At 38.9% G+C, this 20,109-nt stretch overlaps 1 protein-coding gene across 1 annotated transcript; it reads left to right on the top strand.

The window, feature by feature from the left end:
- The first annotated feature begins 15,605 nt into the window (after positions 1 to 15,605).
- Positions 15,606 to 20,007, top strand: LOC133743502 (uncharacterized). The gene is made up of 7 exons (XM_062171458.1): positions 15,606 to 16,173; positions 16,836 to 17,600; positions 18,035 to 18,680; positions 18,779 to 18,879; positions 18,980 to 19,069; positions 19,147 to 19,274; positions 19,381 to 20,007. The coding sequence occupies exons 2-7, from the start codon at positions 16,947 to 16,949 to the stop codon at positions 19,523 to 19,525; spliced, it is 1,764 nt and encodes a 587-aa protein (XP_062027442.1). The 5' UTR covers positions 15,606 to 16,173; positions 16,836 to 16,946; the 3' UTR covers positions 19,526 to 20,007.
- The last annotated feature ends 102 nt before the right edge of the window (positions 20,008 to 20,109 follow it).

The following is a 20,109-nucleotide window of genomic DNA, read 5'->3' as shown; positions in this document are numbered from 1 at the left end:
TGAATTTCAAGTTGGTGATGATATTTTTAGAGACAATTTGAGTGAGATGGCACATTGCAAGTGACGAGCTAGCTTTGTTTAATGGTCATGTGGTTTGTCTGCGTAGCGCATGTATGACATAGTGGCTATGTTTAGACATCCATTCTCTAATAATTAGTGTTGTGTGCATGCTTCTAGACTTTAGCATGTCTATGCATGTGACATGATAAGCACGTTTCAATTGAGCAAATTATGTAAGCGATACACATGTTGATGATGTACATATATATATCCAGCTTGAATATAATTAAATGCAAATTTGTCACAGAAACATGGTTTTCACTTTTCAGTGAGCTAGCTAGCATGCCTGACAAAAATGAAAAGCGTGTACATGTGTTGACTTGTATGGCATGCAGTTTATGCATGGACAATATATGAGTGCAGCTAGCAGATTGTGCATGAGGATCATATGTATAACGCATAGATATATGTGGCGCCTGCATGGGTGGACCAAGCGTCAAAGGGTATTACGCTATTGACAAGTGGCAATAGAGCTATGTATCATACTCACAAATAATAGCTTGGCTGTGTAGAATGGAAACATGTGTTATTCACAGTTCTACATGTATATATATATATATAGCAGATCGATTAAGAGCGGAATTATGCGGTGCTCGCATCAGTATGAGATATCAGTAAATGGGGAAGTAGAGATGGAGGGGAACTTAGCTTAAAGTTGATGCTCGAATCAAGTGAAATTTGTTGATGAAATCCCTGTTCTTGGTGAAGAACACAAGCCTGGGTTTCTCTGAGAAAAGCTAGTTATGCGGGGTTGGCGTCGGCGGTTGCCAACCGCTAGCCTCGTTAGGCGGTAGTGCTACGGGGTTGGCGCTGCCGCTGACAAGAGATGATTGAGCGCTGGGTGGTGACCGCAAGGTGCTAACGTTTCGTTGCTGCTCGAAGAATACGGGTTCTTTGGCGGTGCTTTGCTTGATTGATTGACGTGGTGATGATCAAGCATGACCGGTTGCAAGGAATGAAAACCTGGCGGAGGCTTTTGGCGGTGCAATGAGCAAAGGAGGAAGCTGGGTGCCCAAAGCACACCTCCGGGTGTCCAGCGTAAATTGACATCCTCCTCTTTTTTTTTTTCTTTTTTCTTTTTTTTTTGTTAACGGTGAATATCACCGAGACATGGCCTGACAGCTTACGAAGCGAAGTCACCGCTGGTTGTTGCTGGAGGTTGGCGGAGCTTGTGCTGGCGGTTGATGCTAGCTGCTGCGTTTTGCAGGTCTGTTGGTGATTGGCACTTTGGCGGATGGCTCACTGGCGGTAGCCCTCGCTGGTGCTCAAGAGTGTGGCGGTGATGGGTGAAGCGCAGTAGTGAACTTTGAAGTTGGGCAGAAGAGGTGCAGGAACTTTGAAGTTGGGCGGAGCTTCAAAGTTGGGCGGAGGCCTGCAGTGGGCGGAAGCCTGGGGTAGGCCAAGCTGTGCCTAGCTGTTGAAGTTGGCCGGCGGTGTCTCCGAGCTCAGCGGGGCGACAGTTGGCAGAGGTGATGGTTGAGCGGAGTCTGTCCGCGGAGGGTGCCAGCGGGAGTTGCTTAGCGGTGACCCAAGCTCGCCGGATCGGAGACTCAGAGGGAGGAAGAAGGCCGGCGGAACCTTGGAGTTCAGCGGAAGCCTTGCCGGAGGAGGGCTGCTTAGCGGAGGCAGTTAGCGGGGATTAGTTGGGAGGCCTCGCTGGTGTGTTGGCTGTTGGGCTTGGTATGCGGGGGCCTGCTTTCTTGCTACCGCTGGAGGGGGCTGGCGGAGAAAACTTTGCCGGCGGTAGCTGACCTCTGATGGCAGCAAGCTTGTCAGCGTTGACTAGCGGAGGTGTGAAAATCCAGCGGAGCGCGCGCTGATGGTTGATTGAAAGAAAGCATGGGTGCCCAGAGAAGTTTTCTGGGTGTCCAGAGAAGATTTTGCCGCCAAATTTTTTTTGTTTTTTTTTTTTTTGAGATGGTCGTTGACCATCATGGGTTGGGCGTTGACCAGACGTTGACCGGACCCTATGGGCGTTGACCGCCTCCGCCGGGCATTGACCAACCCCAATTTGATGTTGAATGAGCGTTGACTCGATACTTTCGGGTCGAAGTTCGTGGTAGGTGACGAAGCCTTTGTGTTGGCTTCCCACAGATGGCGCCAAATGTTAACGTTAGAAATCCGAGGGGACTCTAGTTAGCTATAAATAAAGAGAGAGAGAGAGAGAGAGAGATTGACACAAGATGTATAGTGGTTCGCCTCCGCATGAGCGGGAGACTACGTCCACTTGAAAGCTTATACTAGTGTGTCGAGCCTTGCGGCCCAAGAGGGATTACAAAGTATGTAATGGGATGGATGTTTAAGTGAGAGGAGGCATTCCTTTTATAGATGAAGGAATGCTCTTCCTCTACTTGTTTTTCGATGTGGGACAAGTAACTACACAATTCTAGTCTAGAAAGCCTAGAAGCATGTAGAAAGCCATGTTGTGACGGCATCTTGGCAAGGGCGGGAAGGTGGCTTCCCGGTGGCGGATTTGCGACTTCCGGATACCGCCGCGTAGCCTGAACATAGGGCTACACGATGCATGTCTCGGTTGGGCTCTGCCATGTCTCGTGGATGTCCCAAAGTAGGAGTTACTTATGCTTGGTGATGTAGAGAACTAGCCTTGCTAGTGGAGGTATCTACAGATAACTAGTTATAGCTTTGATCAGAAAAGAATAACTAATTACGTCGTAGATGGATCTTTTATGTTTGCTTAGAGCATCTTGATCTTGCAAATATTTGGTGATTGAGGAAAGGAAGCATTTGCATCCTTTAAACTTTTTTGGAGGTTAGAATCTCACTCTTATTGGGCTCTAGGATCAAACAAAACAACGGCCCAAGTTACACTTATCCATCAAACTATTATATTATCATTTTTTTTTAAAAAAAAAGCTGGTGCGATTGTCCTCAAGCCTTGATTAAACAGAACAGCCGCCCAAGTTACATTTATCAATCAAACTTTTATATTATCATTTTTTTTTTTGAAAAATGGCTGGTGCTACTGCCCTCAAGCTTTGATTAATGAAACTTTAGAATACATGGGGGAACATGGTGCCTTAATCCCAACTTACAATCAACGTGAAGGGAATGTCCAGCAATAATAGCAAGAATCTTTACAAAAATAATGTATTCTAACATGCACCAATTAACAATGGTTGCACTTCTGGCAACTACATTTGCTTTACAAGAAAAGTGACATACCGGAAAGATCAGACTCACAAAGAGTATCAGTGGACCTATAAAAATAGTTTTCTCACTATGTTGCCAATCAGAACTAATACTGAAGACATTTTGTTTTATCCTGACACTAGGAGATTGCATCCATTCAACAATGACCCGCTGCCTCGCTAGGTCAGACAAGGCTCACCGCAAGCTGGGACCAAGCCTATCCAACTCTACTGTAGATTGATAGAAATTTATTGTAAATATAAAACTACAAGACCTCAAATAAATAACAATACCTAATATATATGAAAAGTAAGCCCACCAGAACGGGCCCAGTAGCCTAGGAGAGGCCCAACCTCCATCTAACCTAACAAGTCAGACGTGCATAGTAGCATACCACCGGCTGTGATGGATATGTAGCTCCACCACCATCGAATCACGTTGCATCGCTGAGCCATGAACACCCACTGACCTTGACGGCGGAAAGGCCATGGATTCGAGAGCCAAATTGAATTCGGCTTCCCATCGATCACCACGCCCTCCATCAAAATTCCACAACCCCATAACAGGGGGAGATGCAACGGCATCCCAATTCGGCTACTGAGGTCGTCCCCGCCAACTTTTGATCCACCACTGCTACTCCATCCTTGTGCACAGTTTCCGCCCAAGCACCGGTCGAGTATCAGCACCAGAATCCATCACATCCTTAACTGGTTATGGCAAGGTGTTCTTCTAGACTTTAACGCCGTTAATCCTAAACAACTTTTCAGGGAAGTAGAGATACTATAAACTGCATACCAGATTTTACAACAATGGATGTCGAGATTGGGATAGATGACATAGTAGTACTCTCCGAGGTGCTAAACTTTGTGCCCCCCAATCTTTAACATTTATGGTTAAAAGTTGATTTTAGGAGTGCACGTCTGAGACTTGTGAGATTTACATATTCTAGCCTTATGAACTAAAGGTTTGACAAAGCTGATGATACTACGGGTGCTGACTTTTGCGCTGCAAAAATGGTAGGATGTAAATGTACGTACTGTGGCGAATCTCCATATATAAGACTTTATTTTCTGGTGCAAACTTGAATTTTGCATTGTTCAAAAATGCTCTTACAAATGCCAATTTAGAGGGAGCAAACATGTTTGGCGAGCTAAGTTGAAAAGTGTTGCTTTGAAATTGAGCCAGACTAATATGAAGAATGCAGATCTTTCAAGGGCTTGTCTTATACTTATCAAAGCTGTTCTTCAAGGAGGATGCAAAGCTATTTTTAGGGATTATTAATTAATACTAGTCTGCAATCACATGCTCTGCATGTGTAAGAAAAATTTTAATTGTAAAAAAAAAAAAAAAAAAGTAAGTTATCTGCAAAAGAAAATAGATTCAATGGATAGTTATTGCAGAGAGAAAATAGTAGGAGAGAAAAGTAGAGGTTGTAGGATAATTTCTTTTCAATTTTCTTAATAAAATCTATTTTATAATTGTCCTATTTACCCTTGTGATTTAATTTATTGTCAAAGTTTTTTAATCTTTCAGGGTTAAATTTGTCAAAATTTTCAGTTTTGGCTAACAAAGCCTCTTCTCTTAATAATAGTATAGATAATTAAAATTTATGAAAATATTACCCAAAAATCTAATAGCGCCGCTCTGATGCTATTGAAGACAAGGAAAACCCTAACCCTATTTCGACGTTCTCTATTTCGACCCTCTGCAGTCGTTTCTACCTCTGCAATCACTTCCCCTTCATCATGTCTTCCATTGAGAATGTCACCGCTAGTTTTGCGGCATCTTTGGCACTGGCTGGAGGAGATGTCAATGATATCTCGCGTATGAATGCTGCTGGTATGCAGCTTACCTCCCAGGCATACCTACTAGCATGGCCTTTAACAGTGAAACCCTTTTAGGGATGGATCTGCAACGCCATTTCCAATGTGCGTGGGTTCTGAACAACAAGTTTTGTGTTTAGGAACGAGCTCAGAAAAGCCTTGTGTTTTTGCTTTCGATCTTAAGAATGATCGAAACAAGGTACTGTGGGGGCCCGTGGTATTTCAATCGAGGTCCAGTGATTTTTCAAGAGTACGATGGCTTGGTGGCTCCGCATACAATCAAAATAGACTCCTTGATCTTTTGGGTCAAGATCAACAACATACCACTTGCGTTGGGAGGTCAAAGACACCATCATCAATGTTGTCTCAGTTGCAGGAAAGTATGTGGATATTGACCCCAAGCTGTTTCCTGTGTAAAACCATAATTACATGCTCACAACATATGCACAACAATCATAAAAGGATCAAGGCTTACCTTCTGCAATTACTGTCATGGATTCCATCTTATGCAACTGCTTAACTCGATCACTGAATGTGGTCTTCTGTTACTTACCAACTTGCTTCTCAATGGACAGAACTTATGCAATAGTCGTGGTAGTAATTAGGGACCAATTCATCTGTATATATATATGAGACTTAAACCTCAAGAAGCTTCCCATTAAAGCATTCCTTGTCGGTTTAGGTTTCACTGTTAGATTCCTAATGTATCACAACTTGTAGCCTTTCTTGTAGACTAAGCAATGGATTACTATCCTTAATGAATTGATACACTACTTCATTAAGTCACTAGTATTGATTTACTGTTTGTATCCGTGTTAAACTAGGAATGATATTAAGCTAATCATCAATTACTTTATGATGATATGTGTTATGTCCATATTTGATATTACAATCTCCCCCTTGGACTCACACATATCATGCTCGATGATTTGCACCAGAGAACATCAAAACCTACTTAACTTACTGAAGTGCGCGCCAGATAACAAACTCAAATCGAAAATCCATTCCAACATGGTCAGATCACAGTTACTTATGTAGAGCAAGAAACAGTATACATTTTAACAAAAATGCAGAGTTTCAAAACCACTAACACAAGCTTCTGCAATCCACATATGTTCAACCAGAAGTGATACAATATATGTTAATGTGTATCAACAAGTAAACATATATTAGGTCCTACTTTATGTTTCTAAAACCAGAAACTCAAGCAAATTCACTGAACACTGATGGCTTAAAAATATTGCTTGAACCTTAACATCATGCTTCACATGATTTAAGCCATCTGATAGCAAGTATAACTTTAAGTACAAAATCGACAATTTTCAGAACATTCAATAAAAGCTGCAACAATAACTAAAATCTGAAAATACCTCAAAATTTATTAATAATACAATCTGTCATTACAAACAAGTTGTGATAAACAAAGTCAAAAGATCACAACTGAAAATACAAGAACTCAAAAAACCTTAGAAATTTAAAATTGCTCCAACTAGATTAACTCTCTACTGAACCTAAGAATCTAGATTAGCTAAAACTCCAATGCTGGCTGTATGCTTCTGGAATGCTGCTACTGACAAGGCCTTGGTGAAGGGGTCTGCTAGCTGTGAATTCGTGTCAATGCTCAAAACAGCTATTTCACCATGTTTTACCCTTTCTCTAACACTGTAATACTTTAAATCAATATGCTTAGAATTATTTGATCTTTTACTGTTCTTGCTAAAGAAAACTGCTGCTTCATTATCACAATAAATCACAAGTGTGCCTGTCACAATGTGACTTAACACTTTGGTCTGCATCAAGAAATTCCTGATCCAAAGTCCTTCACACACAGTCTCATATACTGTAATAAATTCAGCTTGCATGGTGGAGGTTGAAACTAGAGTTTGCTTCATGGTTTTCCAAGCAACTGCACCTCCTGCTAGCATGTACACATATCCACAAGTTGACTTCTTGGAGTCTGGATAATTCCCTGCGAAATCAGAATCTGAAAATCCAACGAGTTTCAGATCCTCCACTTGCCTATAAACTAGCATGTAATTCTTTGTTTTCTGCAGGTACCTCAACACTTTCTTCCCAGCTACCCAATGTTCATGGCCTGGATTAGATTGAAATCTTGATAAAATCCCTACTGCAAAAGACAAGTCTGGCCTAGTGCAAACTTATGCATACATGAGACTTCCTACAAGTCTAGCATAAGGCTTTGACTCCATATTTTCTTTCTCAACATCATTCTTGGGACTTTTCTTCTTGGTTAGCTTATCTCCTTTAGACATAGGAACTTCTCCAGCTGCACACTTTTCCATACCAAACCTCTTTAAAACTTTGGTAATATAATTCTGTTGAGACAAACCAAGTAGTCTCTGTGCTCTATCTCTTTTAATCTCAATGCCTAGTACATAGGATGCTTCTCCTAAGTCTTTCATGTCAAAATTATTTGACAGAAAGCTCTTGGTGTCTTTAAGCAGTTTAATGTTACTACTTGCCAAAAGTATATCATCCACATAGAGTACTAGAAAAATAAAATTGTTCCCAAATGTCTTCAAGTAAACACACTCATCAACAAGATTCTCTGTAAATCCAAAAGTAGAAATCACAGAATCAAATTTCTTGTACCACTGTCTAGAAGCTTGTTTTAGGCCATAAATTGATTTTCTTAACCTGCATACTAAGTTTTCACTTCCAGCTTGCACAAAACCTTCTGGCTGCCTCATATAAATCACTTCATCTAGTTCACCATTCAAAAAAGCTGTCTTAACATCCATTTGGTGTAGCTCCATATCAAAATGAGCAACTAAAGCCATGATTATTCTAAACGAGTCTTTTGTAGAAACTGGAGAAAAAGTCTCAGTAAAGTCAATGCCCTCCTTCTGTGTAAAACCCTTGGCAACTAATCTTGCTTTATGTCTCTCTACATTGCCATTTGCATCTCTTTTGGTTTTGAAAACCCATTTACAACCTATAGGCTTCTGGTTGGGATCAGGTTCAACTAATTCCCAAACCGCATTTTGACTCATGGAATTAATTTCTGCTTCCATTGCTAGCTGCCATCGATGAGATTCACTACTTTCAATGGCCTGGTTAAAAGTAGTTGGATCATTGTCCTCTGCATAGTCCATTTCAATTTCTGCTTCTTGCGGATAAACAATGTAGATCATTGTCCTCTGCACAGTCCATTTCAATTTCTGCTTCTTGCAGATAAACAATGTAGTCACTCTCTTCCCCCCCCCCCCCCCCATAAGTTGGTTTTCTTGCTCTCTGTGATCTTCTAGGCTGAGGGTTGACAGGGACTTGATCAGTTACTGGGTCAGTTACTTGTCCAGCGACAGTTACTTGGTTAGTTACTTGACCAGTGACAGGTACTTGACCAGTTACATGGTCAGTTACATGACCAGGTACAGTTACTTGGTCAGTTACATGGTCAGTGACATGACCAGTTACTTGATCAGGGACAGTTACGTGGTCAGTTACTCGACCAGTGACTCGATCAGTTACATCTTGTTCTAAAGGCAATACAACACTTATATTCTCATCCGACACAATTTCCTCAAAATCTGAGGTTAAATCCTCAAGTTTTGTATTGTGAACTTTTTCACTTAGAAACTTTACTTGATGTGTTTCAAAAATTCTAGGTGAATGATGAGTAGAATATAATTTATAGCCTTTAGATTTATCTGGATAACCTATAAAATAGCAACTAACTGTCTTAGGATCAAGTTTATTCAAGCTTGGATTATAAATCCTAGCTTCTGCATGACATCCCCAAACATGGCAGTGATGAAGACTAGGTTTTCTGCCACACCAAAGCTCAAAAGCAGTCTTTTCTATAGCCTTACTAGGGGTCCTGTTGCAAATATAATTTGCAGTTTTTAAAGCCTCACCCCACAAAAATTTTGGCAAACCAGTTGTACACATCATGCATCTAACCCTGTTCAAAAGGGTCCTATTCTTTCTCTCTGCAACACCATTCTGTTGTAGGTTATAGGGTGTTGTATATTGAGCTTTAATTCCATTGTCTTGCAAAAACAAGGCAAATGGACCCTTTTGTTGGCCGGATTCAGTGTACTTGCCATAGAACTCACCCCTTGTATCTGATCTCACTGTTTTGATTTTCTTTTCTAGTTGATTTTCTACCTCAGACTTAGAAATTTTAAAGGCTTTCAATGCTTGTGCCTTTTCTGAAAGTAGATAAATATAACTGTGTCTAGAAAAGTCATCAATGAATGTGATAAAATACACATTCCCACAGATAGTTTGATGCCTAAATGGTCCACATATATCAGTGTGTATGAGTTCTAATAAGTTTTGGCTTCTATATGCAGTCTTCTTTCTAGTATTAGTTATTTTTCCCTTAAAGCATTCAACACAGTCTGTTAGATCAGAAAAATCAAGTTCATTTAGGATGTTGTTTTTCACCAAAATTTTCAGTATCTCTTTTGAAACATGGCCGAGTCTTCTATGCCATAAAAATGCAGACTTTTCATTTAGTTTGGTTCTTTTAACACCTGTTAAAGTGCTAGTACTGTTGGTGTTATTTTCAACAAGTAAAAGTTCTTGTTGAGCCATTGAACAATTTAACAATAAATAATCATTCATAATAACACCAGAACCAATTTGAACAGAATTTTTAGAAATAAGAATTCCATTATTATCCATAACAAGTCTACAACCAGATTTTACTAAAAGAGAAACAGAAACCAAATTCCTTCTCATGGAAGGTACATAAAAAACATTGTCCAGAACTAATAATTTTCCTAATCCTAAATCGAGCTTTAAGGTTCCAATAGCCTTGACTGCCACTCTCATGCCATTGCCTACACACAGGTTCACTTCATCACTTTTTGGGATTCTCCTCCTTATGAATCCCTGCAAAGAATTAGTAATATGAATAGGTGAGCCTGAATCTATCCACCAAGACTGTGGTTCAACATTTATAAGATTAATTTCTAAGGAAAAACTGTATTAGAAAAAATCTTACCCTTTTTGGCTAACCAATTTTTATAGCCAGTGCAGTCCTTTTTCATGTGTCCTACTCTTTTGCAAAAGTAGCACTTGAACCTGAATGGCCTGTTTTCCTTGGCCACTGCAGCTGTTGAACTCTTAGTTATGGCTTTAATAGGCTTGAGCTTATTCTGGGGCTTTTTCCTTTTAGGCTTCTCAATAAGGTTAATGGTCGTAGTAGGTTCATTTTCTTCATTGATCCTAGATTCCTCATCCACACAGATGGGTATAAGTTCATCTAGAGTCCAGTTTCCCTTTTGAGAGTTGTAACTGGTCCTAAGATGACTAAAACTGTTCGGCAAGGAATGTAGTGCATAATGCACTACCTGCTCATCCCTAACCCCCATCAAGAGTTCCCTGAGTCTGCCATTTATATTGATCATCTTCATAATATGCTCTCTAACTCCCCCTGAACCCATGTACTTCAAATCATGAAACTCTTTAGTCAGCCTAACTGCTTCTGCTTTTTCACTTTCTTTAAACTTAGCACCTATGTGTTCCAGAAAATCTGATGCTAGCTCAGGCTCTTCAATACTTCCCCTGACAGTCTTAGACATAGAGGTTCGAATGAGGTTCTTAGCCATTCTATTGGATCTATGCCACTTCTTGTAAAGATCAGTTTCCTTCTTAGTGCTCTTTTCAGTTAACTCTTCAGGTTTGTCCTCAGTAAAGCAATAGTCTATGTTTTCATGCATTCCCATGTAGTTTACTACGGAGTCTAGCCAAGCTCTATAATTTGTTCCAGTTAACATCAAGACACTGTTCAAGTTCATGTAAGAGTTACCTAAGGAGCAAAACAAAATTCATGTGAGTTCTCAATTTTGTAAAGAAAATAACTTTAAGTTTTCTGTGTTTTATTTAGCTTTAAGCAATCAAAACAAGAACATACAGAAAACCTAAACAAACCATACTTGCATTCATGTCAGTCCATAACAAAAAACAATGTTAAGCAACACTTTTGAGCAGAAGCATAACATCCTGGAGTTCTTTATCAATATGCCATGTTCAAGGAAAACAAGTTATCCAAAGAAATTTATCCACATCTTTAGACAGAAGAAAAATTTCTAAGTATCCGTATTTATTTTCATCAAGCATGTATACTGCTGTTTTGTATTCTAAAACCATACTTAAGCACTTCTTTGGAAGATAAAACTGAAGCATAGTTTTAAAACACAAAACACAATTTCAGTTTTGTTACTCGATCAGGTACAGTTACTTGACCAGTTACACGTACCTGATCAATGTTTTCTGCCAACATCAATGAAGGATGCTTTGTGCATCATAATCACTTATGCCAACAGTAAACCACAAAACGTATGAGCTCTTTAACTTTATATTCTATCCAGATCATTGTCTTTATAAGAAATTTAAGCTCATGCATCTGTCAATTTCAACGATGTGTAAAAATTTGGGAGATTCTGGTTCTTCATACATCGTCATACGATCACAGATGCAATACCATATAAACAATCAATTCAACATGCATATTCAAGCATAACCAAAATTGATTTGATTCCAAGAAACCACAGAACAATCAAGAAATTGTAAATTTCATCCGGTCACCATCTACTCTAACCTAACGCACGCCGGGAATGCAACTAGGGTTCTTGAGCACAATCAAAAATTCAATTATCATGCTATGAATCAAAATCAATCTCACAGAAAAACTTGTTTTTTCTTTTTCCCCAATTTGCTGCTAAAAATCACAGCGGAAGCATGAATTTGATATTTAACCAGATGCAGCAATCGATTTAAGTAACTTACCTTGATCAGGTACCTGACCAGTTACTTGGTCAGTTACTTACTTGGTCAGGTACCTGATCAGTTACATGACCAGTGACTTGGTCAGTAACCTGATCAGTTACTTGACCCGTAAAGCAAAAACCCTTAAAAAAAAAAAATTTATGTTTGTTTTGCAAAACCCTAAAACGATTTTCATATTTGTGAGCCTATGCTCTGATACCAATTGTAAAACCATAATTACATGCTCACAACATATGCACAACAATCATAAAAGGATCAAGGCTTACCTTCTGCAATTACTGTCATGGATTCCATCTTATGCAACTGCTTAACTCGATCACTGAATGTGGTCTTCTGTTACTTACCAACTTGCTTCTCAATGGACAGAACTTATGCAATAGTCGTGGTAGTAATCAGGGACCAATTCATCTATATATATATATGAGACTTAAACCTCAAGAAGCTTCCCATTAAAGCATTCCTTGTCGGTTTAGGTTTCACTGTTAGATTCCTATTGTATCACAACTTGTAGCCTTTCTTGTAGACTAAGCAATGGATTACTATCCTTAATGAATTGATACACTACTTCATTAAGTCACTAGTATTGATTTACTGTTTGTATCCATGTTAAACTAGGAATGATATTAAGCTAATCATCAATTACTTTATGATGATATGTGTTATGTCCATATTTGATATTACATCCTGGGATTGGAAAAATATGGTCACATGTTTCTCATGATATCACCAAGCCTTTCTTTCTAACAAAACAAAAAAAACCCTAAAACTGGCTCCAAGAATCATGGAAGAGATATCTTTTTTCTTTGAGAATCTGGTTGGCAATGTAGGCTGTGTCACTTGATTTATCATGAGGGTGGTATATGTAAGATGGAGGAGATGCCTGCATCGCACACTATCAAGGCAACAAGAACATGAAAGAAGCTTGAACTACCTAGTCCATTTCTAAAGTTACAGGGGATGTTTTACCAATGGTACGTTCAGATTCAAGGGCTTACATGCACCAACTTACCCCCCATAGCTCAAAATCTGTTTGGTAACAAGGATGCTAACAAACTGTGCAAGCCGGTGGTCATTCGAAATGATGATTTGAGATCTTCTGATGGTGAATCGAATGCACTGTTGCTGGTCCCTTTGAGTGCGGAACAATCTGTGCTCCCTGTGAATGATGCAGCAGAGTCCTTGAAGCTGGGTCGTCCTGCATCACCTTTCTCCTCCCCAAAAAATTAAAATTTTTGTTAGAGGGGAAGATGCATGATACTGCCCCAATGAAGAAGGTAAAGATCTCGGCAATTCGTCTCACAGCTAAGTCCCTAGGGATGGTGGAAATACCAAGTGGTATGCTGGTGCATGCAGAAGTTATGAGGCCAAAAGACGGAAGTCCAAACTGAGAAAATGGAAGTGAAGACCTCTAGGCTCCAAGGACAAGAATCCTTCCAAATCTAAGAAAGTGCTTGCTAAAGAGGTGCTGAGTATGCTCTATTTAGGAAAGCCTTCTAGCCATAGCTTGAAGGGCAAGGAACAAATTTAGATTTCTGTTTAATCTTAGTCTATTACTATGCAAAACTAATGAACAATTTGCTTTAAATAAGTGAGCAGGACATGTAATTGTATCACAACTTCTTGTTTGTCTATAGATAGTATCGGAAGGGTGTGTAATAGCTATTATGGCCTGACCTTTTATTAATGAAAATCTCTATGATCATGTTTGTTCAAAAAAAAAAAAAAAGGTGCAAAGCTTAAATTTGCTTGTTTTCCAAATAAAACAAAAGCACTGGAGTATGTAGTACTAGGGATGGTACGTACGTAACTTTAAAGTTATGCCACTTTAAAGAGGGTTGGGGGAATTTTATTTTTATTTTTTCAGGCTGATGTTATACGTATTTTTTTTTTTTTTTTTTTTTTTTGAATAAAGGGCTGATGCGGCTGCCCTCAAGCCTTGATTAATGAAACCGTCGAATACAAAAAGGGGGGGACATTGAGCCTAAACCCCTGATTACAATAGGCACCTAGAGTACATCCTGAAATAATATCATGAGTCTCTACTAAACAATTGTATTCAAATACGCACCAACTAGCAAAGAACGCATTGAGCCACATAATATCATGATGTTATACGTATTTTGTTCTTATAATTTAGATAATGGATTTACTCAACTTTTTGAGCCACATAAATTCTATTTCATCATAATTGAATAGTCACAACTTTGTCAATTAAGTTCCATTCAAGTCCTAGCTCTAATAGTTTAATTAGTCCCTTCTTTGTACATGCAAGATAATGTTACACCGGAAAATATAACAAACAAAAAACATATTTGATGCGAGAAATTTAATGATAAGGGAACAAACATTTTGGAAATTGAATTGAAGCCTGATATTATTATTATTTTTTTGGAAGTAGGGCCAATACGGCTGCCCTCAAGCCTTGATCATTACTGAAACCATAGAATACTTTTTTTTGGGGGGGGGGGGGGGGCGTTGTGCCTAAACCCCAAAAAACAATAAGCATTAAGAGAACACCTCGAGATAATAACAGGAGTCTCAACTAAACATAATTAGAGTTGGATTCTTTGTGTATGTTTTAGGTTTTCCTTTTGAATTCAAGTAATTTTATTGCACATCTCTTATTTGTAGATACCATTATTAAAAAAAACATACACACACACAATAAAGTAAAATTGCAAAATTCTATCAGTCTCTAACATCGAGCTAGATGGCAAAATGTCAAGTTAATCACGTAGTTACACCATTTAGAATGATTCAATGTTTCTAAGATTGGTTTTGGACAATAAATATTAATTTTTATAAACAAAGAATGTGGCTTTTTAATGCTTTATCTCTCTTTCGAGTTCTCTCCATTCATAAATTTTTTGATTTCAAGTAAGTAAACATGTCGAGGATTATTGTAATTGTTTCTCTGTAGCTCGGGGTTCAGGTATTATGTCCCCTCCAATGCAAAATTATAATTATAATACAATAAATGGAGCCGGGTGTGGGGCTGAGCCTCCCAGGTAGGCTGGGTTCCAAAGCCCTTTAAAAAAAAAAAAAAAAGTAAGTAAACATATCATTAGCTAAATAATTATAGATTTTTTTTTGGCAATCGTTAGTCTTACTTGAGTTGAATAGTGTTTTCTGGATTCATTTTTGGATTGAGCCCAACTCAAGATAAATTCACCTAACATAATAGGACCTTTTATTAATTACTTAACTTCTTTGCATTTTATTATGCTTAGAGCATCTTTAGCAGACTCTCTATTTTAGCTCCTTAGCTATTTTGGAGAGCATGTTTAGCTTTTTATCTATTTTAACAGCTGCGCCAGACTTCTAACTAGGTATTTATTATAACTTTTAACTATCTCGCTCCTAAATATAGAGAGCGAGATGAGACTTTCTATAATTTAAAACATTCATTTTAAGTTATTTTATGTAATTTATAAATACATTTAAACTATTTAATCTTCATTTTAAAAATAATATAAATTCAAAACTAGCTAAAATGACTTTTTAGCTACTTTGACTAAAAAATGACTAGCATTGCTAAAGATGCTGATATATCGTTTCAAAAAAAAAAAAAACAGTGATATATTGATTTTTATGAAAATAAAATCAAGAACATTGTACACTTTAGAAATCTCAAGTCGAATCATCAATCATTGAGTTCCTTAACAAAAACCCTGACAAAAGGTCCAGCCCCCCCAGAAAAAAGTACTGACACGTGGAAATTGTATTAAAAAGAGAGGAGACCCACTAACGTGAACCGAGTGTGCGCAGAATGTTAACGTGCGCATAGACTTGCAGCGTAAACCCAAACCGTGTGTAGAAGAGAGAGAGAGAGAGAGAGAGGAGGGAAATAAAAGGGAAGAAAGAAGAGGAGTGAGTTGGTAGAACGACTACCGAGTCGGGTTGAACGAGTTAGGGGTGACCAATCTAAACAAAACAAAAACCACACACACACACAGGAGGGTCAGTAGGTCTGGTCTGGTCAGTCAGGCAAAAACCAAACTTGGGCTTTGGGTCTTTCTTTCTTTCTTTCTTTCCTTCTTTCTTTGTTTTTGGGATTGGGGGGGGGGGGGGGTTTGTGTGGAATTAGCAAAATGGTGAACGCCAAGATTATTAGCCTTCCTCTCTTCTTCTTTACCACCACCACCTCCTTTCTCTCTTTCTCTCACATTACCCTAAATACTCCAAACTCTTCTATCCCTAACCCTAATTCCCCTATATCTCTATATATCCAAAACCAGACTCCACCCTCTTCTTTTCGCTCACCCAAAACCCAATTTCTCTCTCTCTCTCTCTCGTCTCTCTGGGTTTTGCTTCCTCTCTCCAAAGGTCTACGCTTTCTTACAGTTTTGGGATTTTACTGCGCGCCCAATTTCTCAAGGTATTGGATCGGTCTTCTGCTTTGGGTTTTCGTCGATTTCCGTGGAGTTTTTGTATGTGGGTATTGCGTATTGTAATCTGTTGTGGGGGTTGTGAGTGTGTTATTGGTTCTGGGTTTGAATGATGGAGTCGCATTTGGGCTTTTGTTGATGTGTGTGATTGTGTTCTGTATTGGTATGCATTTTGTTTTTTGGGGTCTGTTTGATTTCTTAAATGATCTTTGGGTTTGATTTCTACTGCATTGGAATTCTGCTTACTCTTGGGGAATGAATTGGGGTTTCTGGTTTGGTTTGATTTCAGTATGGTCTGAGTTTACTGGCTTTAGATGAATTCAGGCTTTGATTCCAGTAATCAGGTTGAAGGATTTGTAATCCCAGTTTAATTGTATTTGAATGTCATTACTTTATTTGTTTTAATTTCTCTATCAATACCAATTCTTGTTGCTTGAACAAGTTGTGTTAAATCTCTTCCTACCTAGTAAGAAGTAAAAACCATAACTTTCTTTTCGTTATAGCAATGGTGGATCTCTTGTTGTCTTGTGGGTGTTTATTATGAATGCTTCTGCTATTCTATGTTACTCCGATGTTACTGTAAATGAAAGCATATTAGTTTGCTTACTTGTAATTGTCCAAATAGTTATTTGTGTTCTTTTCTTTTAATTAGGATTTTCGGCATTACTGGAGTACTTGGTTGCCGCGGTTTTTTTTGTTTCGTACTTCATGTTTTTGATAAGTGGTGGCATCACAAGAACTGGTCTATAGCAACAGTGCCCTCATGGAAGAGTTTAGTACTCCTAGATTGGATATCAGCAATGCTGTGAGAAAGAAAAGAAGTCAAACCTTTCGCCGACCTCGACCTGATTCACAACCATCACCTGAAATTCATGATCAGTCGCCGTTGTCATCACGTTCGGATGAACTGAGCAAGGTCTCCAGTGATGAGAATGCTGGTTGTGATACCAATTCTAAGCGGAAAGAATTGAGTCTTAATGAATGTATGACTAGAGTTTCTTCTGCTGGGGGTAATGGTGAAAAACCCCACATAAAAGATAGAAAGGATAGAGGGTTCAATTCATTTTACAATAATGAGCCGGGACGAAATGGGATCAGTAATAAACGCTCTAGCGAAGGTGTCCTTGCCCCTGCTAATTGGAAAAGCACAAGCACAGTGAAGGATGGTTTGATATCTGAGTCAAGAAGTGCAGGTGCAGCTAATGGTGGGCATGGTGGAAGTCCGAGTACTAGGCTGTCAGGATCAGATGGATTTGGAAATGAGAACAAGGCTAAAAAGGTCAAGCTCAAGGTTGGTGGTGCTACCCGGACAATTCAAGCCAATTCTGTAGTCAATGGTACAAAAGAGGAGGGGTCTTCAACAAAGTTATCTCGATCTTCAGATGTCTCTAAACCACGGCAGAAGCAAAATCTTCTGGTAAAAACTTTTGCTATTTCTTAGCTTGAGTGAGGAATCACTGTCCCACCACATTATAACAAGTGGGTTTTAAGTTGTTATTTTTTGTGGTTTCTGCTGTTGTACCATTTGATTCGATATTTATTTATAGGCATTTGGGTTCTGGACCATTGATTCATAGTTCGTTCAAAATATTCAATTTTGAGTCTCCTTTCTAAAAAATAATATGCCTTTTGTGTTTAAAATTTGAAATAAACTTGACGTTGGTGAGACCCAGACCGTGTGTTACGCTTTTCACCACCTGGATCAAGTGTAATTGGATAAACGTAAATATAGAATCTGTAATGTATGGAAAGTAATCCTTTTGCATTAATGTTTGCATATTAGCGTAATAATTGCATTCATTATTGTTAGTCGTCGTTGATTTTCTTATTAAATACATGATTTTGATGCAGTCAAATTCAGATGAGAATCATTCCCCTTTAGATAGGAAGAGTGGTTTGAAAGGAATTCCATGGAAGGATTTCTCAAGAAGTGGTATTAATCTTGGGAAGGATCTGGATCAGTCTACAATGGTTCGGACATCCGGAAAGAACAGCTCTGGAAAGGAAGGAGATAGATCTGAACCTGTTCGTAAGAGCAAGCGTGTACCCAAGAGGCGTGTACTTGATGGAGAGTTTGGAGACGATGAGGAAGATGATGAGATTCGGTTTCTGGAGAAACTCAAAACATCTAAGGTTACTGGAGGATTTAGAGAAGAAGATGATGAAGAGTCAAGCAGGAAACATAGAAAACTTTCTGTAGTTTCTAGTATTGATAATGGTGGTCCATCAAGGTCAGGCAAAGACCTAAAGAGGAAGTCAAGACCTGATAGAGTATCAGGAGACGCTGATTATGAAGAAGAAGATTCATTATCTGATGGTGAGCTTGAAGGTAAAAAGAAGCAGAAGAAGGAAGCTGTTGAGCCTTTGTTAGATGGTAAGAGGGAATTGACCCTCACAACACGTCAACGGGCCCTTCAGTCGAGCAAAGATGCCTCTTCATCCCCTGGTTCAAGCTTAATTGAATTTCCGAATGGATTACCACCTGCACCACCTAGAAGTGAGCTATTCTGCCATACTTTCCTACACTTGGAATTGTTTTGTTACTGGACTTAAATTCTGATATTGCCATTTTATGATTGTTGTGTTGGACTGCAGAACAAAAAGAGAAATCTACAGAATATGACCAGCAGGTGAAGAAAGCTGAGGCTGCTCAGAGACGAAGAATGCAAATTGAGAAGGCTGCTAGGGAATCTGAGGTATGCTTTGCTTTTCATGTTTCATCATCTTCCTTTAATTACTTTTAAGCTCTAGAAGCGTTAATCATCTTTTATTTATCTTTTGATTGAATTAATGTAGGAGGAGGCTATTAGAAAAATACTTGGCCAAGATTCTAGTAGGAAAAAGAAGGAAGACAAAATAAAGAAGCGCCAAGAAGAACTGGCACAGGTATTGAAACACTTCATAGTGACCATCTGTAATATGCTAGGACTTCAATCTCTTCACTCATGGTGTACTGTATTCAGGAGAAGGCTGCTAATGCTTTGGCGCTTGCATCAAGCACCATCAGATATGTGATGGGCCCAATGGGAACTACAGTAACATTCCCAGATGATATGGGTCTCCCCAGTTTATTTGACCCTAAACCTCACGGGTAATTTCATTTTCCTGGTTGTTTTACATGATAGCTTTGCTTGTTGTCTGTTTGCTGCTGCTGATGATGATGGTCTTTCTTAACATGCTATGGTATGGAATTTCAGTTATCCTCCTCAGCGTGAGAAATGTGCGGGCCCATCATGTATGAATCCCTACAAGTATAGGGATTCTAAGTCAAAGCTTCCTCTTTGCAGTCTTGGGTGCTACAAGGCTGTCCAGGAAAAGACGCAAGCAGAAACTACCAGCTAATGTTTGCAACAATCTTGTTCTGTCCTTTATTTTTCAAGTCTTGGGTGATCCTGCAGAGCTGGTTGATCACTCTTGGTATATATTCCGGGATCGGTGGAGAAGCGTTGATTCTTAACTAGGTGCGGAGAAGTTCATACAAGTACAGATTGTTTTTCCGGCTGCAAAATAATGTCTCATTCATGTTGGTATAAAAACAATCTCCTTCATAGTTTATGATAATGGTATTCCATTGGTTTTGGAAGGCGGGGAGTAACATGGGACTATGGGAGTGGCCAAAGATTAATTTTCTTCAGTTTACAAAAGAAAAATAATAACAATGTATGCTGGTTTAATCAATTACATACAGTTGTCGAGAATATATTTCTCTGCTACAGTATGTTGAGAAGTATCATACAACTGTAAGCTTTAAGCCGAAACAGATTGATTGGATACAGGTTTATCATTTGATAGTTGACAATATGTACTCTCTTTTTACCCTGATGCTTTGTTGGTTCACACTTCACAGAAAGGAGATGAAAGTAATTCCTCCAGCATTGTCATTGTGGTTTAGTTCTTGATTCACAAGACTAAAATATTTGATTGCT

The sequence above is a fragment of the Rosa rugosa genome, chromosome 4, assembly GCF_958449725.1.
Source record: "Rosa rugosa chromosome 4, drRosRugo1.1, whole genome shotgun sequence".
In the NCBI taxonomy this organism is placed as follows: Eukaryota; Viridiplantae; Streptophyta; class Magnoliopsida; order Rosales; family Rosaceae; genus Rosa; species Rosa rugosa.
Note: the sequence above shows the minus strand (reverse complement) of the source record. Positions and strands in the feature narration are given on the sequence as shown.

Bases quoted from the DNA above. Each gene is read 5' to 3' on its own strand.
- LOC133743502 (XM_062171458.1), top strand. From the start codon at position 16,947: ATGGAAGAGTTTAGTACTCCTAGATTGGATATCAGCAATGCTGTGAGA. The intron at 17,601-18,034 runs GTAAAAACTTTT...ATTTTGATGCAG, and splicing joins GGCAGAAGCAAAATCTTCTG to TCAAATTCAGATGAGAATCA. The intron at 18,880-18,979 runs GTATGCTTTGCT...GAATTAATGTAG, and splicing joins AGGCTGCTAGGGAATCTGAG to GAGGAGGCTATTAGAAAAAT.